General features: G+C 52.3%; 1 protein-coding gene across 3 annotated transcripts; it reads right to left on the bottom strand.

Annotated features, from left to right (window-relative positions):
* Window positions 1–6,247: 6,247 nt before the first annotated feature.
* ASB10 (ankyrin repeat and SOCS box containing 10) lies at window positions 6,248–16,932 on the bottom strand. 3 transcript variants are annotated; one of them, XM_032244990.1, is made up of 6 exons: window positions 16,552–16,932; window positions 15,493–15,760; window positions 11,580–12,099; window positions 7,069–7,182; window positions 6,638–6,823; window positions 6,248–6,503 (listed from the first exon to the last, which is right to left on the bottom strand). In XM_032244990.1, exons 1-5 carry the CDS (start codon window positions 16,820–16,822, stop codon window positions 6,638–6,640), a joined length of 1,359 nt encoding a protein of 452 aa, XP_032100881.1. In that variant the 5' UTR covers window positions 16,823–16,932; the 3' UTR covers window positions 6,248–6,503. The 3 variants fall into 3 exon arrangements, 2 of the variants coding, with proteins under 2 accessions (XP_032100881.1, XP_032100880.1); XM_032244989.1 differs by lacking the exon at window positions 16,552–16,932 and adding an exon at window positions 15,917–16,536; XR_004258760.1 differs by lacking the exons at window positions 6,248–6,503; window positions 6,638–6,823; window positions 16,552–16,932 and adding an exon at window positions 15,917–16,537 and having other exon boundaries at window positions 7,105–7,182; window positions 9,106–12,099.
* Window positions 16,933–19,629: the final 2,697 nt, after the last annotated feature.

Here is a 19,629-nt window from a genome sequence, read left to right as displayed (position 1 = left end):
TCTAGAGGCAAAAGTCACAGACACTTTGGCTTGATAGCCACCTCAGGTCAGTGGGCAAGAAAGAGACTTAAGACAGGCAAGTCAACAGAAGAGTGACTCAAGCTTCAGGACACAGAGCCAGCCTGGCTAGCTACAGTGAGTGTCATCTGGTCACAAGAAAATTGTTATTCAGGCGAGGGTAGGCAGAGCCAAGCTAGTTAAAATTAATAACAGCAAAACCAGGCAAGTTTAGGAAGATGCAGTCTAGGTAGGGGAAGTGATTTGGGTCCGGCGAGGAGGAAAATCTACATGAGTCCCAGGGTTGCCTCGCCAAGGCAGAGCAGAGCAAGAGGGAACTCTGGATCTCAGTGACATTTGTTCCATCAGGAATGTTGTGTTAGCCTAGTGAACACTGTTAATGTCAGGCTGATGTATTTAAATCAGTACTTTGAAACACACTGTCACCAGGGTGGACTGAGGAAGGGAGCAGGACTCAAGAATTGAGAGTTTTTTGGTTATGCCTTAACTGACAATTCATCAGAGGTGAACAGAGAAGAGTGTCATTTCCATGCAGTCTTGATCTACCTTGGGCACCACATTAAGCTCAGTGAAATTTCTAAGAAACGAGTCTGGTGTAAGATGTCATGATGGAGAAAGAAGAGGTGCCTTAGCTTAGGTCTGGGAACTCCAACTCACTACTAAAGGACTTGTCTAAAGATATTCTTCAGAACGCCCATTTGTTAAATTAACCAAGCACTTTACCATACCAACATGAAAACCAAGCTTCAAAAGTATATTGTATTTTTAAAGTGAGAGGGCTTAACATTGTTGGATACATAAGAGGCTTATTGACTTGATAAATTATTGAGGCAACTTTGAGATACAATAACTGAAATTAAACCTGTATGAGCAGTTACAGGACCAATTAAATAAGGCATGAAGGAAGAGTCATTTTTAAAAGTAATTGCATTCATTTATTGTTTAGGCAATGAAATCACATGGTACAAAATTCCAAAAGCTCGAAAGGATATATATTGAAACATCTCTCTTCTACCAATACCTTCAATAAAAGGCCACTTTAAGAAGCCTGTCACTTTCTGGTGTGTCAAGGACTCAAGGTTAAAAGACCCTCTGATTGTATTAGCCATGCATGGTGACACACACTTGTAGCCCTAGCTACTTGGGAGCAGAGGCAGAAGGGTTGCTTGAGCCCAGGAGTTGGAGATTAGAGTGAGTTATAATCACACCACTGTACTCCAAATTGGGTGACAGAGGGAGACGCTGTCTCTAAAAAATGTTTTAAAGACCCTCTGGGCCAGGCACAGTGGTTCATGCCTATAATCCCAGCACTTTGGGAGGCCAAGGTGGGTGGATCACCTGAGGTCAGGAGTTCAAAACCAGCCTGACCAACATGGTGAAACCCCGTCTCTACTAAAAATACAAAATTAGCTGGGCATGGTGGTACATGCCTGTAATCACAGCTACTTGGGAGGCTGAGGCAGGAGACTCGCTTGAACCTGGGAGGTGGAGGTTATGGTGAACCACGATTGCACCACTGCACTCCAGCCTGGGCAACAAGAGCAAAACTCCATCTCAAAAAATAAATAAAATAAAGATGCTCTGATCTTGAAGATGTATGTCACCTAGTTCAAGCCAAGAGCTTATTGCTTAGAACTATACTCAGTAAAGTGGATTCTCTACTCAAGCTGGCACAGGAAATACATACTTCCAGCTTAGTGCCAATAAATCCCAGTGGCCCACCAATTCTGAACAGAGGCAAGTAAGACCTCAAGTACTTCTGTTGACCTGGTGTGGTGTTTGTTGGATACTGTATTTCACAACCCATTTATATCCTCTATCTGTTCCCTTGCCATGCTAGAGACACGAAGTGTGACTTCTGTGAAGTACCTGACATACAGTCACATTGGCATACATAGTGGCAACTGCAGCAACCCACTTCCTTTCCCTGCCCTTTCATAGAACATAGAACTCAGGCCACATGGTAAATGGAAAGAAGCACTGGCTAAGGTAAAAAGACCTGGAGTCAAATTCCTGTTCTGACCCCTCACTGGGCTCTGTGACCTTGACTCCTCTTTGACATCTCTATCTGTGAGGGAGAGTGATAAACATCTACTCTGACTGAATACAGTGATTTACGTCTGTTATCCTGACAATTTGGAAGGCCGAGGTGAGAGAACCACTTGAGACCAGGAGTTCAAGGCCAGCCTGGACAATATGGTGAGACCCTGTCTCTACAAAAAAAATTGAAAATTGGCCAGGCATGGTGGCATATGCCTGTAGTCCTAGCTACTCCAGAGACTGAGGTAGGAGGATCACTTGAGCTGGGGAGGTTGAGGTTTCAGTGTGCAGAAATTGTGCCATTACACTCTAACCTGGGTGATAGAGCAGGACCTGTCTTAGAAATAACAGTAGGCCGGTGTGGTAGCTCAGGCCAGTAATCCCAGCACTTTGGGAGGCCAAGGCGGGCAGATCACCTGAGGTCAGGAGTTCGAGAACAGTCTGGCTAATGTGATGAAACCCTGTCTCTATTAAAAATACAAACAATTAGCTGGGTGTGGTGGCACGTGCCTGTAATTCCAGCTACTCCAGAGGCTGAGGCAGGAGAATTGCTTGAACCCAGGAGGTGGAGGTTGCAGTGTGCCGAGATCACACCATTGCACTCCAGCTTTGGTGACAAAACGGAAACTCTGTCTCAAAAATGAAAAGAAAAAGAAATAACAATAACAAAAACTTTGCCTAGTCAAAAAGCAAGGGCAAGGGTCAAGTGAATATGAAAAAACACCCTCCAAAATGAGCTCTTCCTGCACTAAATAGACAAAGAGTGCCCAAGAAGGGAAAAGACTCATTTTCCCTGAAATCCAGAGCACTCCAAAAACTACTTCTTACTCTCTCATCAGTACCGAGTACAGACCTTGCCTCTGTCAAATCTGAACAGAGCTAGCTCCTTTCTTTATCAGTGAAAAACTGTGGTTCTCATACTGAATTCCTGAACAGACTCATTATGGGCAAGTACCTGGTCTCACTGTCCAAAACAGAATTCTAAAAGTGCAGCTTTGTTTGTCCATGTTCTCTGACATTTGGGAAATGCTCCTACAGAGGAATTTTATCTTTAATCTACCCTCTGTATGCCCACCATGGCCTCATCATCTAGCCTGACCTGGGCTTCGTGTGTTGCCAAACAGCACCAAGGATGCTAAGAAAGAACAAAGTATTCAAGTCAGAGCCAATAAATCTATACCTCCAACACTCATTGGCCGGAGAAAGTCCTCTCACGGTGGGCAGCGTCGGGCCTGGCCGCTGGTACCCTCTGGTGGCAGCAGCGCACAACTGCGGGTACCGAGGAGGTGTAGGTGCTGCAGCGCCCCCTGGCGATAGTCTAGGAGACGCGCCGAGGGCAAAGAAACCACCAACTGAGCATCCAAGGGCGAGAGCGAGAGGCCTCTGGGTGCTAAACTGTGAATGCACTAGTTGGAGAGAGGGGGTTGTACATGAGTGTCTTAACGTCTAGTGTGCGTGAGTGTAGGGTTAAGTATGTTTAGTGTGCCCTGGTATCCAAACCCTGTCTGCTGTGTTAAATGTGTGCCGTATGTGTGAGCCCACGAGTTCACACGCGGGTAGGTTGGTAGTGGGGAGATCCGTGCCTCCAGTGCAGGGCGGAGTCCTCACGGAGGCGTGAAATTGGTTTGGAGCAAACACATTACGAAAAGCAATTACCAGGGAGAGGTTCTGGGCCCGCGGGACCAACAGCCAGGAGGCTGGGGAGGAAGCGCCCTGGCTCACAAGAGTCTGAATGTCTAACCCCAGGAAGGACCCTCCTGACATTGCCCCGCTAAGGGGACAACATGTGAAGCTGCACACAGCCCCTTCACAGCCACCACTCCACATCGCCTTTCTTCCCTTCCCCATCCTTAAAAAGGCATCCCATGATCACTGGCTCTCCAGATGTGGCCAGGAATCCTCCCCACTCTTCCTATCACTTTAGAGGAGGATCCTCCTTCTGGGATGCCCTTCCAGATCCCAGTCTCATTCCTCGCCCTCCTCTTCACGCCCACAGCTCCTGATCCCACGTTTATCTTGCATTCATCCTATTGCCCCTGTATTCTAAAAGGTTGTTCACACACTTGTTTCTCAGACTAGACTGAAGATTCACTGAGGGCAGGAGTGTGTCTCGTTCCCAGCAGTGCATGGAGCACCTGAAACCTGGGGCCCCGGAAGGACACAATGAACCAAGTAGATGCGATCGAATAGAATTTCCATCAAAATTCACCAACAGGACTCTCTCGGCCAAGTCATCCCCGGGGGGTCGGGATTCCCTGGGAGCAGAGCTCCGAACTCTTTCTCGCTCCAGCGAGCCGGCACTTGCAAGATGCCCAGACTGGCGCTCGGCCCGGCCCCAGATTCCCAGATCCCCACGCCTGGGGCCACAGCCGCTGAAATGCTTCCTAGGCGGCTCCACTGCCATCTCCCTAACAACGGTCTTTTGCTTCCAGGTCCTTCTTCGTCTTCCCCACCTTAGCAACTGACACCACCGTCCAACCAGGGGTCCAAGCCAAAAACCAGGCAGTTGCCCTAGACAGCGCTCTTCTGCAGCCCCCACATCCCCCTCAGCGCCCCTCCCCAGTTCTCCCCAGGGATCCCGAATCTCACCCTCTACGACCGCCTCTGGCCTGGACCACCGCCGCAGGTGCCCCCCCCCCCCAACGCCCGCAGCCAGGGCGGTCCGTGCTGCCACCCCTGCTGACCCGCTCTAATCAGGTCTCAGGCTAAATGTCACCTCCTGGGAGAGCAGGTTTCCCTGTCACCGGATCTAAAACAGTTCGCACTTCCAAACCCCGGCCCCGTAAGTCTCTCCCCGAGATCGGCAGCAGCTGCTGCGTCCTCCTGTGCGCCGCAGCTCTGGGTCCCCCGCGCAAGCGGACCCTGGGGGGGCCTGGAGGGCTGGCCTTGCCCCCGCGCGGCGGTGCCTGAACGCAGCAGGCCCCCCGGAACGGCTGTGGAACAAACCATCGAGCACTAGGCCGTCCCCCGGACCCCGAACCGCGGTCTCCATGGGGCGCCCCGCAGGCCCTCCACAGGAGTGGGCCTCGGGCACCCGCTTCCCGCGCACGCGCCTCGACTCCTCGACTCGGGGCAGCCGCTTCCTGCCCCGACCTTCACCCGCGAGGTGGAGCCGGTGGGGTCGGGGCCGCCTGGGGTTTCCACAGCGAGGGGCTTCCACCGCTTGCCCACCCGCACCCGTGTCCCTAAGCCGCACCCCAGCACCTGAAGCCAGACAGGCCGGTCAGCCCAAGGTCGGTGAGGCCAGGGTGGGAATCGGGGCCATCTCACTTCCTCTCCGCTTCTCCTCAACCAACTTCTCGCTGCCAAATCTGGCTTCGCGCCCTCCAGGCCCCGCCCTTCACGCGTTGCGTGCGGCGGTTGGCGGGAAAGTCGCGAGCTCCTGCGCAGGCGCACTCCGGCGCCTGGGGGAATTCTGGTCAGCGACCCTTGACCTCAGGGATCAGCGTGTGCTTGATTGGCTGCTCTGTCCCGACCACCTACCTGCCCTCCACCTGCGGTTGCAGGCCGCTCCTGGCTGCTGGGGCCTCTGGCAAGGTTCTGAAAATCCTTATACTGCAATAACCCTCAGGGACTCCACCTCTCGTTTTACAGATGCAGAAACGTGAGCCCAGAGAGAGAAGAGACTTACATTCCACGAGTTAATGGCAGTTAAGACCAGAACCTGGATCATGTAACTTTCAGCACAGCGCTTTTGCGGCCACAGAGCTAAATTTAAGGAAGGAGCAGATAAAAGAGGCCGGAACCAGGCGTGCTTCTGATGCTTCCTGACCTACCGTGTCAGGCAATAGGCAGAGCTGATTGTGGTTTTCTAAACCTGGGCCTTTCGCTGTCACCTGAGCCATGGCTGCCCTCCGCGATGGGCCACCCTACGTGCCCTTCCTTCTGGGTGGTTCTCCTGCCTCCTCACCTCCCTAGCCCAAGGCTTCCTGTGCCTTCCTGCCGAACTGCGCTGCCTCCATGTGCACCGCGCACCTCCTTTAGGCCCTTCCTAACGCGTTCTCACCTGCTGGCCATTCTGTCATTTCACGAAGCTGGCAAGCCTGGAACCCCTTAACAGCTGGCTGATGCCAAAGGGGAAGATGATGCAGCTGGCACCATGGGGCAGTCAGGGACCCCCTGTCAGTCTGCCCATCCTGACTCCCCTGCAAAGGAGCCGGTTCAGAGGAAGGTCTGTTGGAGACAGCACTAAACACAGACCTGGAGATTTTTAATGCACATACAGGGTTTGCACAGGCTAGAAGGGGGCCTGGGAGAGCCTCAACAGGAGTGTGTCTTCATCAGGCATCACCTGGCTGCCTCGGTGGGTCCGCCTTTGTGCATGGAGAATTACAGCATCCACACCTGCCTGTGGAGCTGGGCTACCTGGCCTGAGTTGGTGCAGAGGAGCGCCCTCTGTAGGCTGGGGTATCTGCTTTCTTGCCCTCTCAAAAGGCCGTGGACATCTGGAAGGAGAGGTTTGGATTCAGAGGCTTCTGGTGCTGGTTCTGGCCAGGGCCCTCCCCAGTGATTCTCTTTCCTCCCACCCATCTCTGGACCCCCCAAGCAGCTGTGACTGCTCACAGATCCTGGGGTTCACCTAGTAGAGCACGTCCTCAAAATCCAGCTGCAGGTAGCGAAGCAGGCACGGTGGCAGGGGGAGGCGGAGCAGCGCGTGGGGCAGGCTGCCTTCCAGGTGGGAGCGGAGTGCACAGCGGCTCAGATGCTGCAGCGACCTGGGCTGCCTCACCAAGGCAAAGAGGGAGGAGTAGAAACGCTGATGTTTCTAGAGACAGAACGAGGGGCTCAGTGATGGGCAGCCTTGGACAGGTGGCGCCCGCTCCTCCTTACAGGGTAGGCTGGTGAGGGGTGGGGCATCTACCAGAACGTTTTAGAAACAATGAATGTTTAGGGGTTCACTCCAAAAGTTCTCTTTCTGGGACATAAGTTCGTCTTTGGGTACTTTCTGTGGGGGGCTGCGGTTTAGGGGCCAGGCTGAGAGGCTGTATGTTCAGCGTCCTGGAATCTGACCTGCAGAGTTTCAGGAGACACCAGGCCCACAGCCTCCTCCGGAAGCTGCACAGTGCTGTAGGTATTCATCAGGACCTCGATGGCTCGAGGGCACGTGCTCCAACGCTCCAGCACCTGCAGGAGGCACAGACGTGTAGAGTATCCAGTCAGTCCACACAGAGCGACCAGACAGCTACAGAATAGTTGTTGTGGGTTGAACTGTGTTTCCCAAAAGATGTATTGAAGACCTCACCCCCTGTACCTATGAATGGGGCCTTATTTGGAAATAGGGCCTTTACAGATGTAATCGTGTTAAAATGAGGTCATTAGGGTGGGCCTCATTCAATATGACTGGTGTTCTTATACAGAGGCACAGACACCTACAGAGACTAGAAGGCCATGTGACAACAAAGGCAGACAGTGGAGTGACCCGTGTACAAGCCAAAGGACACTGAGGATTGTGGGGAACCACTGGAAGCTACAAGAGCGCCATGGGACAGATTCTCCCTCAGAGGCTCCAGAAGGAGCCAGCATTGCCAACCCCTGCATTTCAAACTTCCAGCCTCCATTGCTGTAGGGGATTCCATTTCTTTTGCTTTAAGATACTGAGTCTGTGGTGCTTTGTTTGATCCAGGAAGCCAGTACGGCAGCTAACCTTTCTATTGCATAACTCAGGCCAGATACTTTTCCTAGCACTTTACATATATGAACTCCACTGTCCTCCCTCCAAGGGATGGACTGCTATACTTTTAATTTATTTATTTATTTTGAGACCAAGTCTTGCTCTGTTGCCCAGGCTGGAGTACAGTGGCATGATCTCAGCTCACTGCAGCCTCTGCCTCCCGTGTTCAAGTGATTCTCCTGCCTCAGCCTCCTGAGTAGCTGGGACTACAGGTGCACCATCACACCCGACTAATCTTTTGTATTTTTAGTAGAGACAGGGTTTCACTGTGTTAACCAGGATGGTCTTGATCTCCTGCCCTCATGATCTACCCGCCTCAGCCTCCCAAAGTGCTGAGATTACAGGCATGAGCCACCACGCCCAGCTGGGGTGGACAGTTAATATCCCCGTGTTATTATCCAATTTCCTTCGTTACAGTAAGGGAAACTGAGGTACAGAGAAGTTAATTAACTTGCCCAAGTTGTGGTTCCCACAGTCCAGGCCTGGCAGTGCAGCCCTTTGTCCTTAACCACAGCCCCATCCTGCTCTCCTCTCTGCCTCTACAAGGTCCTGGACTGGGTTTTCTGCTGGCTGGAAGGGAGTCCTTCCAGTGAGGGTAGAGACAATCCATCAAGTGAGGGTAGAGACAGCTATAAGAAGGGGCCAGGGAGTAGGGGGGCTCTGGGTGGCCAAGGAGGGGCTCACAGAGGGAGGACTGGGTTCTGGAGGCAAGGGAACCCCGGAGCCAGGAGTGCACTCCGGGAGAAGGGACAAGGCAGCCAGAGGCTGTTGGACTGCCCACAGCAGCAGGTGAGGATGTGGTCGGAGCAGGGGTGGGATCTAGTCGGAGCCAGACTTATGCTTTCATTGCTTCATTCAGCAATATTTATTGAAGGCCTATTATGTGCCAAGGACTAATGGGGAAAATAGTCTTCATCATCCAAGAGCAACATAAAAAACACAGAAGTCATCACTCTCAGATCTGCTGCTGCAATGAAAAATAAGCAGGGCAAGGAGCAGTGGCTCATGCCTGTAATCCCAGCACTTTGGGAGGCTGAGGTGGGCGGATCACTTGAGGTCAAGAGTTTGAAACCAGCCTGGCCAACATGATGAAAATACCACCATCTCTACTAAAAATACAAAAATCAGCTGGGTGGAAGTGGCGTGCACCTGTAATCCCCGCTACTCAGGAGGCTAAGGCAGGAGAATTGCTTGAGCCCGGGAGGCAGAAGTTGCAGTGAGCTGAGATTGCGCCACTGCACTCCGGCCTGGGTGACAGAGTGAAACCCTGATGTGGCGAGCAGGCAAGCCATGTGGTGGAGCAGCCTGTGGACAGTCAGAAAGGTGGCCTGACAGACACCGGCACCATGACGCCTGCCCATGCCTGAACTCGGTACCTGAAGCAGATTCCTGCCTCCTCCGCTGCACTCCACTCTCACTGCATATCTAGAGGCTGTGGCCACAGAACCTTTGTAAGATCTGGAAACAGCTAAGTACCATCTTTCAAGCAGTATCTCAGCACAACCCACATGTGCCCAGACATACAATTGCATCTAACAGTGGGGGCTTGGCAGCTTCTGCCTGCAAAGAGAGGAGACCCTTCTGCTTGTCAGATGAGAGTATTGATGATCAGTGGGAGCAGAAGGCCTGGCCTTCCAGGGGTCCCTGGAGAAAGCCTTTTACACATCCAGGCCCTCTGCTTCTAGCCCTACATCTGAGCAGTGCCCACCAGCCTGTCCCAGGAGGCCTCTTTTCCTCACTCCTCCTCGGAGCTAGGGAAAAGCAGGCTGGTTCCCTCCGACTCTCCTCTCCACCTGCATTCCGGCCCATGTTGATCCTCACCTCTGCACTGGGCTCAAGCAGCCCACCCTTCCTGGAATGCTTGCCTCTTTCTCCTCCCTCCCTCCAAAACTGCCCATCCCAGTCCTGCCTCCAGGAAGCCCATGCAGCTACACCAACCTGCTTTGCACTCTCCCATGTCCAGTGATACCCTCATTGGGTTGATGCCAATCAGCTTACCAAGTGCTTTCTCATCCGTTACATAACGAGAACAACACTAGCTACCAAGTGTTAAGCACCAGGCTTGATGTGTATTAGCTCTTCTCACACGAGCCCTACGAAGAAGGCATCATGTCATATCCCTATGTTACAGATGAGGAAGCTGAGGCCTAGGGAGACTCAGCAACTTGCCGAAGGTCACACGGGGAGTGTGTGTGGCTCCGGAGCCTGCACGACTGGTCACCACTGACCTCAGAGGTTACTGGGACGACTGAGGAACTCCTGTAACAGGAAATACAGCTTAGAGCAGTGCCTGGTGTGTGGTCAGGGCTGCTCGTGCTCCGACTGTTCCCCAGTGCTCTCCTACAGCTTTCCACCCTGTTCGGGAGAGGCTGTATCACATGCAGTGAGTTGCCTACAGCCACAAGAAAAAGCATCAAAGTCACATCCAGGATCCAGGTCCCCTGAGTACAAAGTCCAAAGTGGTGGCTCCTAGAGAACCAGTGGGGGCTGGTGTTTTATCACAGATGGGCAGTGGAGGCTTCTGTGCAGGGAGGACAGAAACCCCTCAGCCAAGGCTGGCAGGGCTGCAGATCATGGAAAGGGACAAATGGGGTACTTTGCTCTGCCAACCCCTTTGGTCCCAGAGACAGGCTGAGGGGTAGAGCAGGGCTGTGGGGTCCCAGGAAATCCTTTCGCTGTGCTGGGCCCTCCTCCCGCCCCTGCCTGCCGGGGAAATCATTAGCTGTCAGAGCCGCTGTCAGATTACAGGGAATTGCTTGTCTCCTAATTATCTAGTGTTAATAGGAGATTAATTAGTGTTAATTGTTGATTTTCTCGTATTTTCCCAAAGGGGAGACCAATCTGCCGAACTCTTGGGCTGTTTAATTATTTGGTCTTGCTTAGGAATCCAGACAGATGCTTCTAGGTTTGTGAGCAAAGGGGAGAGGCTGGGACAGCAGGGGTGGCCCCAGGACAGGCAAGGCTGGGTGGGACAAGACCCTGGGCGGGGCCAGAGGGGACCTGCCTACTCAGAGGGTGGTTTCAGTCTGACCCATCTCCTCTGAGAACAGATGTCCCCATCCCAGGCCCAGTGCCCTCCATGACATTATCTACCCCCTCCAGACATGACGCAGCATGGGGCAAGGCCCCTCCCAGGGCATCAGTAGCACAGGTCTTCAAGTCAAACCCACCTAGGGGAAATTAAGATAAAGCAGGATATAAATTGAAACTGACAGTGAAAGGCATTTTCATAGGTGCCAGGATAGTGGCACCTGTGGGTCCTGCTAGATTCTCAGAAAGTGGGACCGTGTCCATTTGCTGATGTTCAGGGGACTGTGAGCCTCCTGAAACAGGTTCACCCTCTTCCCTTGGGAAGTCTCTCCTGCGTCTGTCACTGAACTGATCCCACTGCTAGTGGGAGCTTCCTCAAATGCTATTTTCACCAGTTTGCTGTGCTGATGCAGACCCCTAAGCAATGCCTGCCACCCACATGAGCCCTGACTCCTTCCGTCTTTTTGAATCCTTTTATCATCTGGCCCCACTGCTCTCAGTCCTCCTTTCTCACCCATGCACAGTACATACATGCACATATGTGCATGAACACATGGACACACATGCGCACCATGTGTACACATGCACAAATGCACACACGTGCACACCATGTGTACACATGCACACGCACACACATTTCCCACTGATCTGTCTTCACCTTTACCCCTATTTGGGCTTTGCTTACATGCTGAATGAAAGACAGAAGGAACTATGTGCACAGGTGTTCCAGGCCACATTCCAAAGCAAGCTGGAGCACAGGCCTAGGTCTCCCTGTCCCCTCACCATTGGTGGCCCTCCTGCTGCCTGCAGTCCCCCATACCTTGGGGAGGGCCCCTGGCCAGAATCGGATGGCACCGTGGTTGAGCAGAGCCCGAACCACGTGCTCAGGGCTCTGGGCCAGGGCTGTAGCTGGGCCCTGCAGAGCACAGTGCAGGGGCGTGTGTCCCCCATAGTCCATGGCATTGGCGCTGACGCCACAGGACAGAAGCAGCTCCACGACAGCTGCATGGCCACGGCGACAGGCCAGGTGCAGGGGTCGCTGCTTGTCCTGGTCAGCAGCATCGGCATCTGCTCCAGCTGAAAGCAGCAGGCTGCACAGCTGCAGGCAGCGGGTGGTGGTGGCCTCTGCATCAGCAGTAGACTGGCAGCGGGCATCACAGGCAGCCAGCAGTGGAGTCCAGCCTTGGGCATCACGGGCATCAGGACATGCCCCCCGTCTTAGAAGCAGGTCTGCCAGCTCCACATGACCAAGCCGGGCGGCCACATGCAAAGGCGTTTCCTCTTCCTCCTCGGACCGACCATCCACTCTCGCTCCAAACCTGAGGAGAAGCTCCGCACACCTATTAGGGGGAGATGGTGGTGGAGAGGAAAGCTGGCACAGACCCCCGGCAGGGACACTTGGATGGCTCTTGGTTCTGTCTCCCCCTACCCACCCTCCATCCTGCCCATCACTGGTCATCCCGGCACCATTCTGCAAGATCAACAGTGCCCTTCTTTTTTTTTTTTTGAGACTGAGCCTTGTTCTATCACCCAGGCTGAAGTGCAGTGTCATGATCTCGGCTTACTGCAACCTCCGCCTCCCGGGTTCAAGTGATTCTCCTGCCTCGGCCTCCTGAGTAGCTGGGATTATAGGCACCCACCACCATGCCTGCCTAATTTTTTGTGTATTTAGTAGAGGTGGGTTTTCACCATGTTGGCCAGGCTGGTTTTGAACTCCTGACCTCAAGCGATCCACCCTCCTCGGCCTCCAAAAGTGTTGGGATTTCAACGAGCCACTGCACCCAGCCAATGGTGTCCTTCTTTAAAATCCAAATACTTTTTGTTGGGATAATCCACTAAATTGTCAGTGCAAATAAAAAGTCACCAACAGTTATCATATGAGCAATTAGAACAAGTGCCTGCTAAGGGCTTTACGTGTATTTGGTAATTTAATCCTCACTACCATCCCTTGGTAGGCTCTCTTACGACTCTCATGTTATAGAGGAGGAAACTGAGGTTTGAGGATCTCATGCAAGTTGACACAGCTAGTAGGGGGAGGGTTGCTGTTTGGGTCCAGGGCAACAGGACTGTTGGGGGCTCTGCATGCTAGGACTGGAGGAGGAAGGTGGCTTGGGGCCCGGCTGTGGGCACACATGGAAATGGGACAGTGGGACAAAGAACAAGACTGATTGGCTGGGCGAGGTGGCTCATGCCTGTAATCTTAGCACTTTGGGAGGCTGAGGCAGGTGGATCACCTGAGGTCAGGAGTTTGAGACCAGCCTGGCCAACGTGGTGAAACTCCATCTCTACTAAAGATAGAAAAATTAGCCTGGTGTAGTGGTGGATGCCTGTAATCCCAGCCACTTGGGAGGCTGAGGCAGGAGAATCGCTTGAACCTGGGAGGCAGAGGCTTCAGTGAGCCAAGATCATGCCACTACACTCCTCCAGCCTGGGCGACAGAGTGAGACTCCGACTCAAAAAAAAAAAAAAAAAAAAAAAAGACCAAAAATTGGCCAACTGGATTTGCTCCAAGACAGCAAGAAGCACAGGGAGTCACGGCAATCTGTGTGCCTCACCTCAGGACTAAGGGGACTTGGCCTCTCTGAGCTCCAGTTCCCTCTTGTGTAGAATGGGGATAATTAATAACACCTGGACCTTCTGAGGTGGTTGTGAGCAGCACGTTAGACAATGCCCGGAAACCTGTCATCGTAAGAGCTCAAAATGACAATACTTGGCGGGGGGAGCAGGTGGTATAGAGGGTGATGGATTTGGGGGCTCACTTTATTATCCTGTCTGACTTTCTATATGTTTCAAAGTCTCCATAATAATTTCAAAATACATTTGTTTACTCAAAAAGGAAGGAAGGATTCTCACTGGGTGTGACCTCAGGGAGGCCAGTGGGATTATGTGGAGCCTCACTATCCAGTGGTAGCCACCAGCCACCTGTGGCTATTGAGTTCTTGAAATGTGGCTAATCCTAACTGAGATGTGCTGTGTTCTATGCATGCCTTTTTTTTTCCCTTCAGAAACAGAGCCAGCTAGATGCAGTGGAGAATCACTTTAGCCAGAAGTTTAAGACTTGCCTGGGCAACAAAGTGAGACCTGTCTCCACAAAAAATTAGCTGGGCATGATGGTGTGGGTCTGTAGAAGTCTCGGCTACTCTGTAGGCTGAAGTGAGAGGATTGCTTGAGCCCAGGAGTTTGAAGCTACAGTGAGCTATGATCGCTCCACTGCACATCCAGACTGGGCGACTGAGAGACAGACCCTAACTCACTCACTCTCTTTTTTTTTTTTTTTTTTTTTTTGAGATTGGGTTTTTCCTTTTTATTCCAGGCTAGAGTACAGTGGTACAATCTCCACTCACTGCAATCTCACAGGCTCAAGTGATCCTCCCACCTTAGCCTCCTGAGTAGCTAAGATTACAGGCATGCACCACCATGCCCGATTAATTTTTGTGGGGTTTCTGTTTTTGTTTGTTTGTTTTGAGACAGAGTTTCCCTTTTTCACCCAGCCTGGAGTGCAGTGTCACAATCTCAGCTCACTGCAACCTCAGCCTCCCAGGTTCAAGAGATTCTCCTGCTTCAGCCTCCCGAGTAGCTGGGATTACAGGCGCCCGCCACCACACCTGGCTAATTTTTGTATTTTTAGTGGAGACGGAGGTTTTACCACGTTGGCCAGGCTGGTCTTGAACTCCTGACCTCAGGTGATCCACCTGGCTCTACCTCCCAAAGTGCTGGGATTACAGGTGTGAGCCACTGTGCCCAGTCATTCGCCATTTTTTGATAGGGCTGCTAGAACATTCTAAATTGCATATATGGCTCAGATTAGGTTTCCAATGGGCCACACTAGTAAAGAACACATCTGCAGCCATAGTATGATTACGTCTATAGAATCCTCTAGAGGCTGATGAGGTTAACGACGAGAGGGTCCATGAAAGGAGAACCCCAAGGTCAATCATTTGGTACCTTTCAGAGGCGAGAGGCAAGACCCACAGGTGTGCAGTCAGTAGAGAGAGGGCCTCTGTAGTATGGAGGGTTAGTTCACACAATTGTAATTGGGATCCCATCCTCCCAGGTCCCTTACACATGGATTGCAATTATTTATGTGACTGCAAAGAACTATTCCCTACAATAAATGATACATTGGCACATTTGGGTGTATTCATTAGTTTCTTGGGAGTTTAGTTAGTGAGAGTGCCTTTAGCCCATGATCTGAGAGTGCCCTATCAATATGGAGATTCTAGACCTGTCATGGAGAACCAGACCCGGCCCAGAGGAACTCCAGCAGGTCCTCACTGGGCCGCCATCCTCTACTCCCTGTCTGGATCAATGGACAGTAAGCTCCCTGAAGGCAGGGCCATGACTTAGTTGCTGATGTACTTAGTACAGTGCCTGGAACATAGAATAAGCTCAGAAAGTGTTTTAAAAAACCTTTAAGCAACACCACCTTCCATAATGGAGCCAGGCAATTTCCCAATGCAGGCCATGCAACTGCACCCCTGCCACAGCCTCCCTCCACCCCTGGGAGACCAGAAAACTGTCCAAAGTCCAGAACTACAAAGTCCAAAGTCCATGAACTACAAAGTTCATGGGGTTAACGGGTGGATGGCTTGGGAAGTAATTGCACCCTGACCTAAGCCCCAAGCCTGGACTAATCTACCCCATAGCCCTGACATTTTCCCCCATCCTCCCTGAGAAGGCCTCGTTGCCTCCCCTCAGAGTGGAACTGGGGTTTGGGGTGAGGGGTCACTCACTCAAGGGTGCCAGGCCCCCGGCAGAGATGCAGGGGCCGTTTCCCATCCTGGTCAGCGATGTTGGGGTCAGCTCCTGCCACCAGCAGCACATGGACACAGGCAGTGTGGCCTGCAGCACAGGCCTCGTGCAGGGCAGTGCGGCCCCCAGGGGCACTGTCCGGCCTTGCCCGCCGCCTCAGCAGTAGCCGCAGGACTTCAGTGTGGCCACGGCTGGCTGCCACATGCAGTGGGGTGGTCAGCTCCTCTTCATATGTCAGAGACCAGAGTCCTGGGGAGAGGGGGCGTGGGCCTTAGATCCCCAGGGAAGGCAAAGACCTGCCAGCCAATGGGGTGAGGTGGCCAGAGGCAGGAAGAGGGAGCCCAGAGCTCCATCTGCTTCCTCCCTTCTCTCCCACTGAGACCCCCCCAGTGCCCTGGCCCGTACTCAGAGCACGGATGTTGAAGCGGAAATCCCTCCATCGCTCTGGGTCACTGGTGTCAAAGACGGAATCAGGAGCCAGGCCAGTACTGGAGTCTGCAAGGATGTGGGAGACACAGCCCACATCCCCAGCCAGCACTGCCTGCCAGAAGGCGAGGGCAGGTCCCGAGGCCGTGCGGGTGACGATGGGTCCCGGGCCAGACTTGGGGTGCTCCTCAGACCCTCTGCTGGGCTTCTCCACCAGCCTGGCGCAGAGGGGGTGTCTGTCATTGGGGGGCTCTCCCTGCCCCTTGCAGTCTTCTGGAGACCAACTCATGAGAATGTGGACAGGGAGAGGGGAGTAGGGAGGAGAGGTAGATGCCAAAGGTAGAGAGAGGGAGAGCAGGAGGGAAATACAGCCAGATGGAGGCAGACGGCCCCTGTGTCCCTTGCTCCAAGCCTGACCTGGCCACACAGCCAGCAGGAGCTATTCTGGGCTCCGCATGACTGTGTTCCTGGGCCAAGGTTTAGGCTATTGGGCAAGTTTTGAGGTCGGGGAGTAACAGCCGGGGGCTTCTCCTTTTCCTCAAGCCCTTAGGACCTCTGTGGCAAAGGCGGTCAGCCCAGCCCCCTCATTCTCAGCATCCCCAGCTGCCCCTCACCCCTCTGGTGGCTGCTCCAGCGAGGCTCTGCGCCCCGGCTCTCCAGCAGCAGGTCGGCTGTGCTGTGCGGGGGGAACAGCTCCTGCAATCTTGCCAGGTCTCCGGTGTAGATGGCATTCTGCAGGGCCATGTCTTGGCAGAGCAGTGGTGATGGCTGACGGGTCTCCCAGGCTGGGCGGGAGTGGGGCCCCCAGACCCGGCAGGCAGAGGCAGAAGGGAGGCACCCCAGATGGTGTCCCCAGTGGTGAGAGGAGTTCTTTCCCCAGGGCATGGCTTGTTCTGTGAGAGCCAAAGCAGCAGGACTCCTGGCGATGTGGCTGGTGGACTGGGCGGGTGGGTGCTGGGCCTAAGCTGGGTGGGGCCCAGCGTGGGAGGCACAGGGGAGCACAACATCAGGCCAAGCCATAAATAGCCCAGACTGGCTCAGCTGTCAGGCTGAGTGGGGGAATTAGGGAGGGGCAGGAGAACAAGTGAGGGCTGAGCCCTCTGACCCTGAACTACGCCCCAGGGCTGTAGGACCTCCAGGTGGAAAGGGACCATGCAGTCCATTCTGTCATCTCAGCATTAAAGGGCAGTGAATTTCCCAAGATCACACAGAGAACTTGTTGCAGAGCCAGAACTGGAACCTGGGACCTCAAGCTTCTCTGCTTCACCAAACCAGCCTCCAGCCGTTTGGGCTCTGATCCCCCAGGAAGGCTTGGGGATGCCAGATAATATTTCCTGCCCTTCCAAATGTCATCTCTTAGCCCTGCACCTTCCCACTCCCAAACCAAGGGAGGAGTTCACAGTAGTGACAGAGATTGTCCCCACTGTGTGAGGCACCACTCAGGGGGCTCCCGAAGACAGACATGTGTCTGGAAAACAGGGTGTAACCCACAGGCAGCCACAGAAACTCCCATGCCTGCCCTTGATGCTGACCCTCAATCTCCCTGGATGACCTCTACCTCGGGTGACATCTCTCCTTTGCCGTGGTAACATGAAGTCTCCACTAGAGAGTGAGAAAGGAGAAGTGTCTCTGTCTACTCAGGCACTGACTTTTGTTTGGGGTATGTGTGGATCAAAAGGAAAAATAAGGGAGGAAGAAAATGTGAAACCAAGCACCCAGGCTCAGCTCTGACCCACCACTGCCCACTGTAGGGTTGGGGTGCTCCACCCCCAGTGGTCTTGCCCCTTTGGCTCACGCTGGCTTAAAAATTTTTTTTCTTTTTTATATTTTACCCTGAATACCTTCTGCATAAAAAAATTTTTGTAATCAATTGCTTTTTTAAGTTTCATTTTTAATTGACCAATAATTGTATGTATTTATGGGATATATTTTGATACATGTATATAATGTATAATCATACCGGGGTAATTAGCACACTTATCAAATGATATTTACCATTTCTTTGTGGTGAAAGCATTTAAAATCCTCTCTTAAAGCCTGGGCATGGTGGCTCACGCCTGTAATCCCAGCACTTTGGGAGGCCAAGGAGGGTGGATCATGAGGTCACGAGTTCGAGACCAGCCTGACCAACATGGTGAAAACCCATCTCTACTAAAAATATAAAAATTAGCCAGGTGCGGTGGTGGGTGCCTGTAATCCCAGCTACTCGGGAGGCTGAGGCAAGAGAATCGCTTGAACCCAGGAGGCAGAGGTTGCAGCGAGCCAAGATCGCTCCACTGCATTCCAGCCTGGGCGACAGAGCAAGACTCTGTCTCAATCAATCAATCAATAAAATCCTTTTTTAGCTATTTTGAAATATACATCATTATTCACTATAGTCACCTTGCCGTGCAATAAAACAGCTGAACTTATCCTATCTACCTGTAACATCGTACCCACTGACCAATGTCTCTCCTTTCCCTGTCCACCGCCCCCAAGCCCCCAGCCTCTGGGAATCACCATTCTACTCTTTACTTCTGGGAGTTTGACATTTTTGGATTCCACAATAAGCAAGATCATGCGGTATGTGTCTTTCTGCACCTGGCTTATTTCACTTAGCATAATGCCCTCCAGATACACCGCATTTAAAAATCCATTCATCGCTGACGGACACAAGTTGTTCCAAAGTCTGGGAGATTGTGAGTAGTGCTGCAGGGGACATGGGGGTACGCACATCGCTTCTGCCCTCTGATTTCAATTCCTTTGGGTATATACCCAGTACTGGGATTGCTGGATCATAAGGTAATTCTATTTTCAGTTTTTTGAGGAACCTTTATTCTATTTTTCAAAATGGTACTAATTTCCACACCAGCAACAGCACACGGATTTCCCTTCTCAATAATAGCCAATCTAACAGACATGAGATAATATCTCATTGTGGTTTTTGATTCACATTTCTCTGATGATTAATGATGTTGAACATATTTCCAGATATCTGTTGGCCATTTGTATGTCTTCTTTTGAGAAATGTCTATTCAAGTCATTTGTCCATTTTTTAATAGGGTTGTTTTGTTGTTATTGAGGTAGTTTGAGTTCCTTGTGTATTTTGGATATTCACCCCTTATCCGATGTTTGAAATGCAAGTATTTTTTCCCAGTCTGTGGATCGTCTCTTCACTCTGTCATTTCCTTTGCTGTGCAGAAACCTTTTAGTTTGCTGCAATCCCATATGTCTATTTTTGCTTTCATTGCCTGTGCTTTTGGGTCATATCCAAGAAATCTTTACCCAGACCAATATCACGGAGATTTCCCCTATGTTTTCTTCTAGTGGTTTTATAGTTTCAGGTCTCTCATTGTCTCTTACTACCTGTGAACACACCTTGGTCTTCATCCACACACTCTGTACAAGGTCCATGGATCTGCCTCTTCCAAGAGAACACCCTGGGGCTCCCCAGCCCTTGGTACGGTTGCCCCTGCTCCCTAAGTTCTCTGACCCCATTCACTGCTGAGCTGTTCCCTCCCCAGCAAGGGGAAACCCACATATGGACCCCCACCCCAGGGGCAGGAGGCTCCATCCCACTGAGCACAGAAGGTTAGGATGCGGTCAGAGAATGCAGTACAGAGCTGGGGCAGGCAGGGTGCCAGGGGAGAGGTCTTTAGAGAAAAGAAATGAAGGCCACCCAGAGAAATTGGGTCTAGCCAATGCTGCACTGC

The sequence above is a fragment of the Sapajus apella genome, unplaced genomic scaffold (assembly GCF_009761245.1).
Source record: "Sapajus apella isolate SASKATOON/1434 unplaced genomic scaffold, GSC_monkey_1.0 scaffold56, whole genome shotgun sequence".
In the NCBI taxonomy this organism is placed as follows: Eukaryota; Metazoa; Chordata; class Mammalia; order Primates; family Cebidae; genus Sapajus; species Sapajus apella.
The sequence above is the reverse complement of the archived record's forward strand: the minus strand, read 5'-3'. Positions and strand labels throughout refer to the sequence as shown.

Bases quoted from the DNA above. Each gene is read 5' to 3' on its own strand.
- ASB10 (XM_032244989.1), bottom strand. From the start codon at position 16,226: ATGAGTTGGTCTCCAGAAGACTGCAAGGGGCAGGGAGAGCCCCCCAAT. The intron at 12,100-15,492 runs GTGAGTGACCCC...TCCCCCTAATAG, and splicing joins CGGGGGCCTGGCACCCTTGA to GTGTGCGGAGCTTCTCCTCA. The intron at 6,824-7,068 runs GTCAGATTCCAG...TTCTGTCTCTAG, and splicing joins TGTCTCCTGAAACTCTGCAG to AAACATCAGCGTTTCTACTC.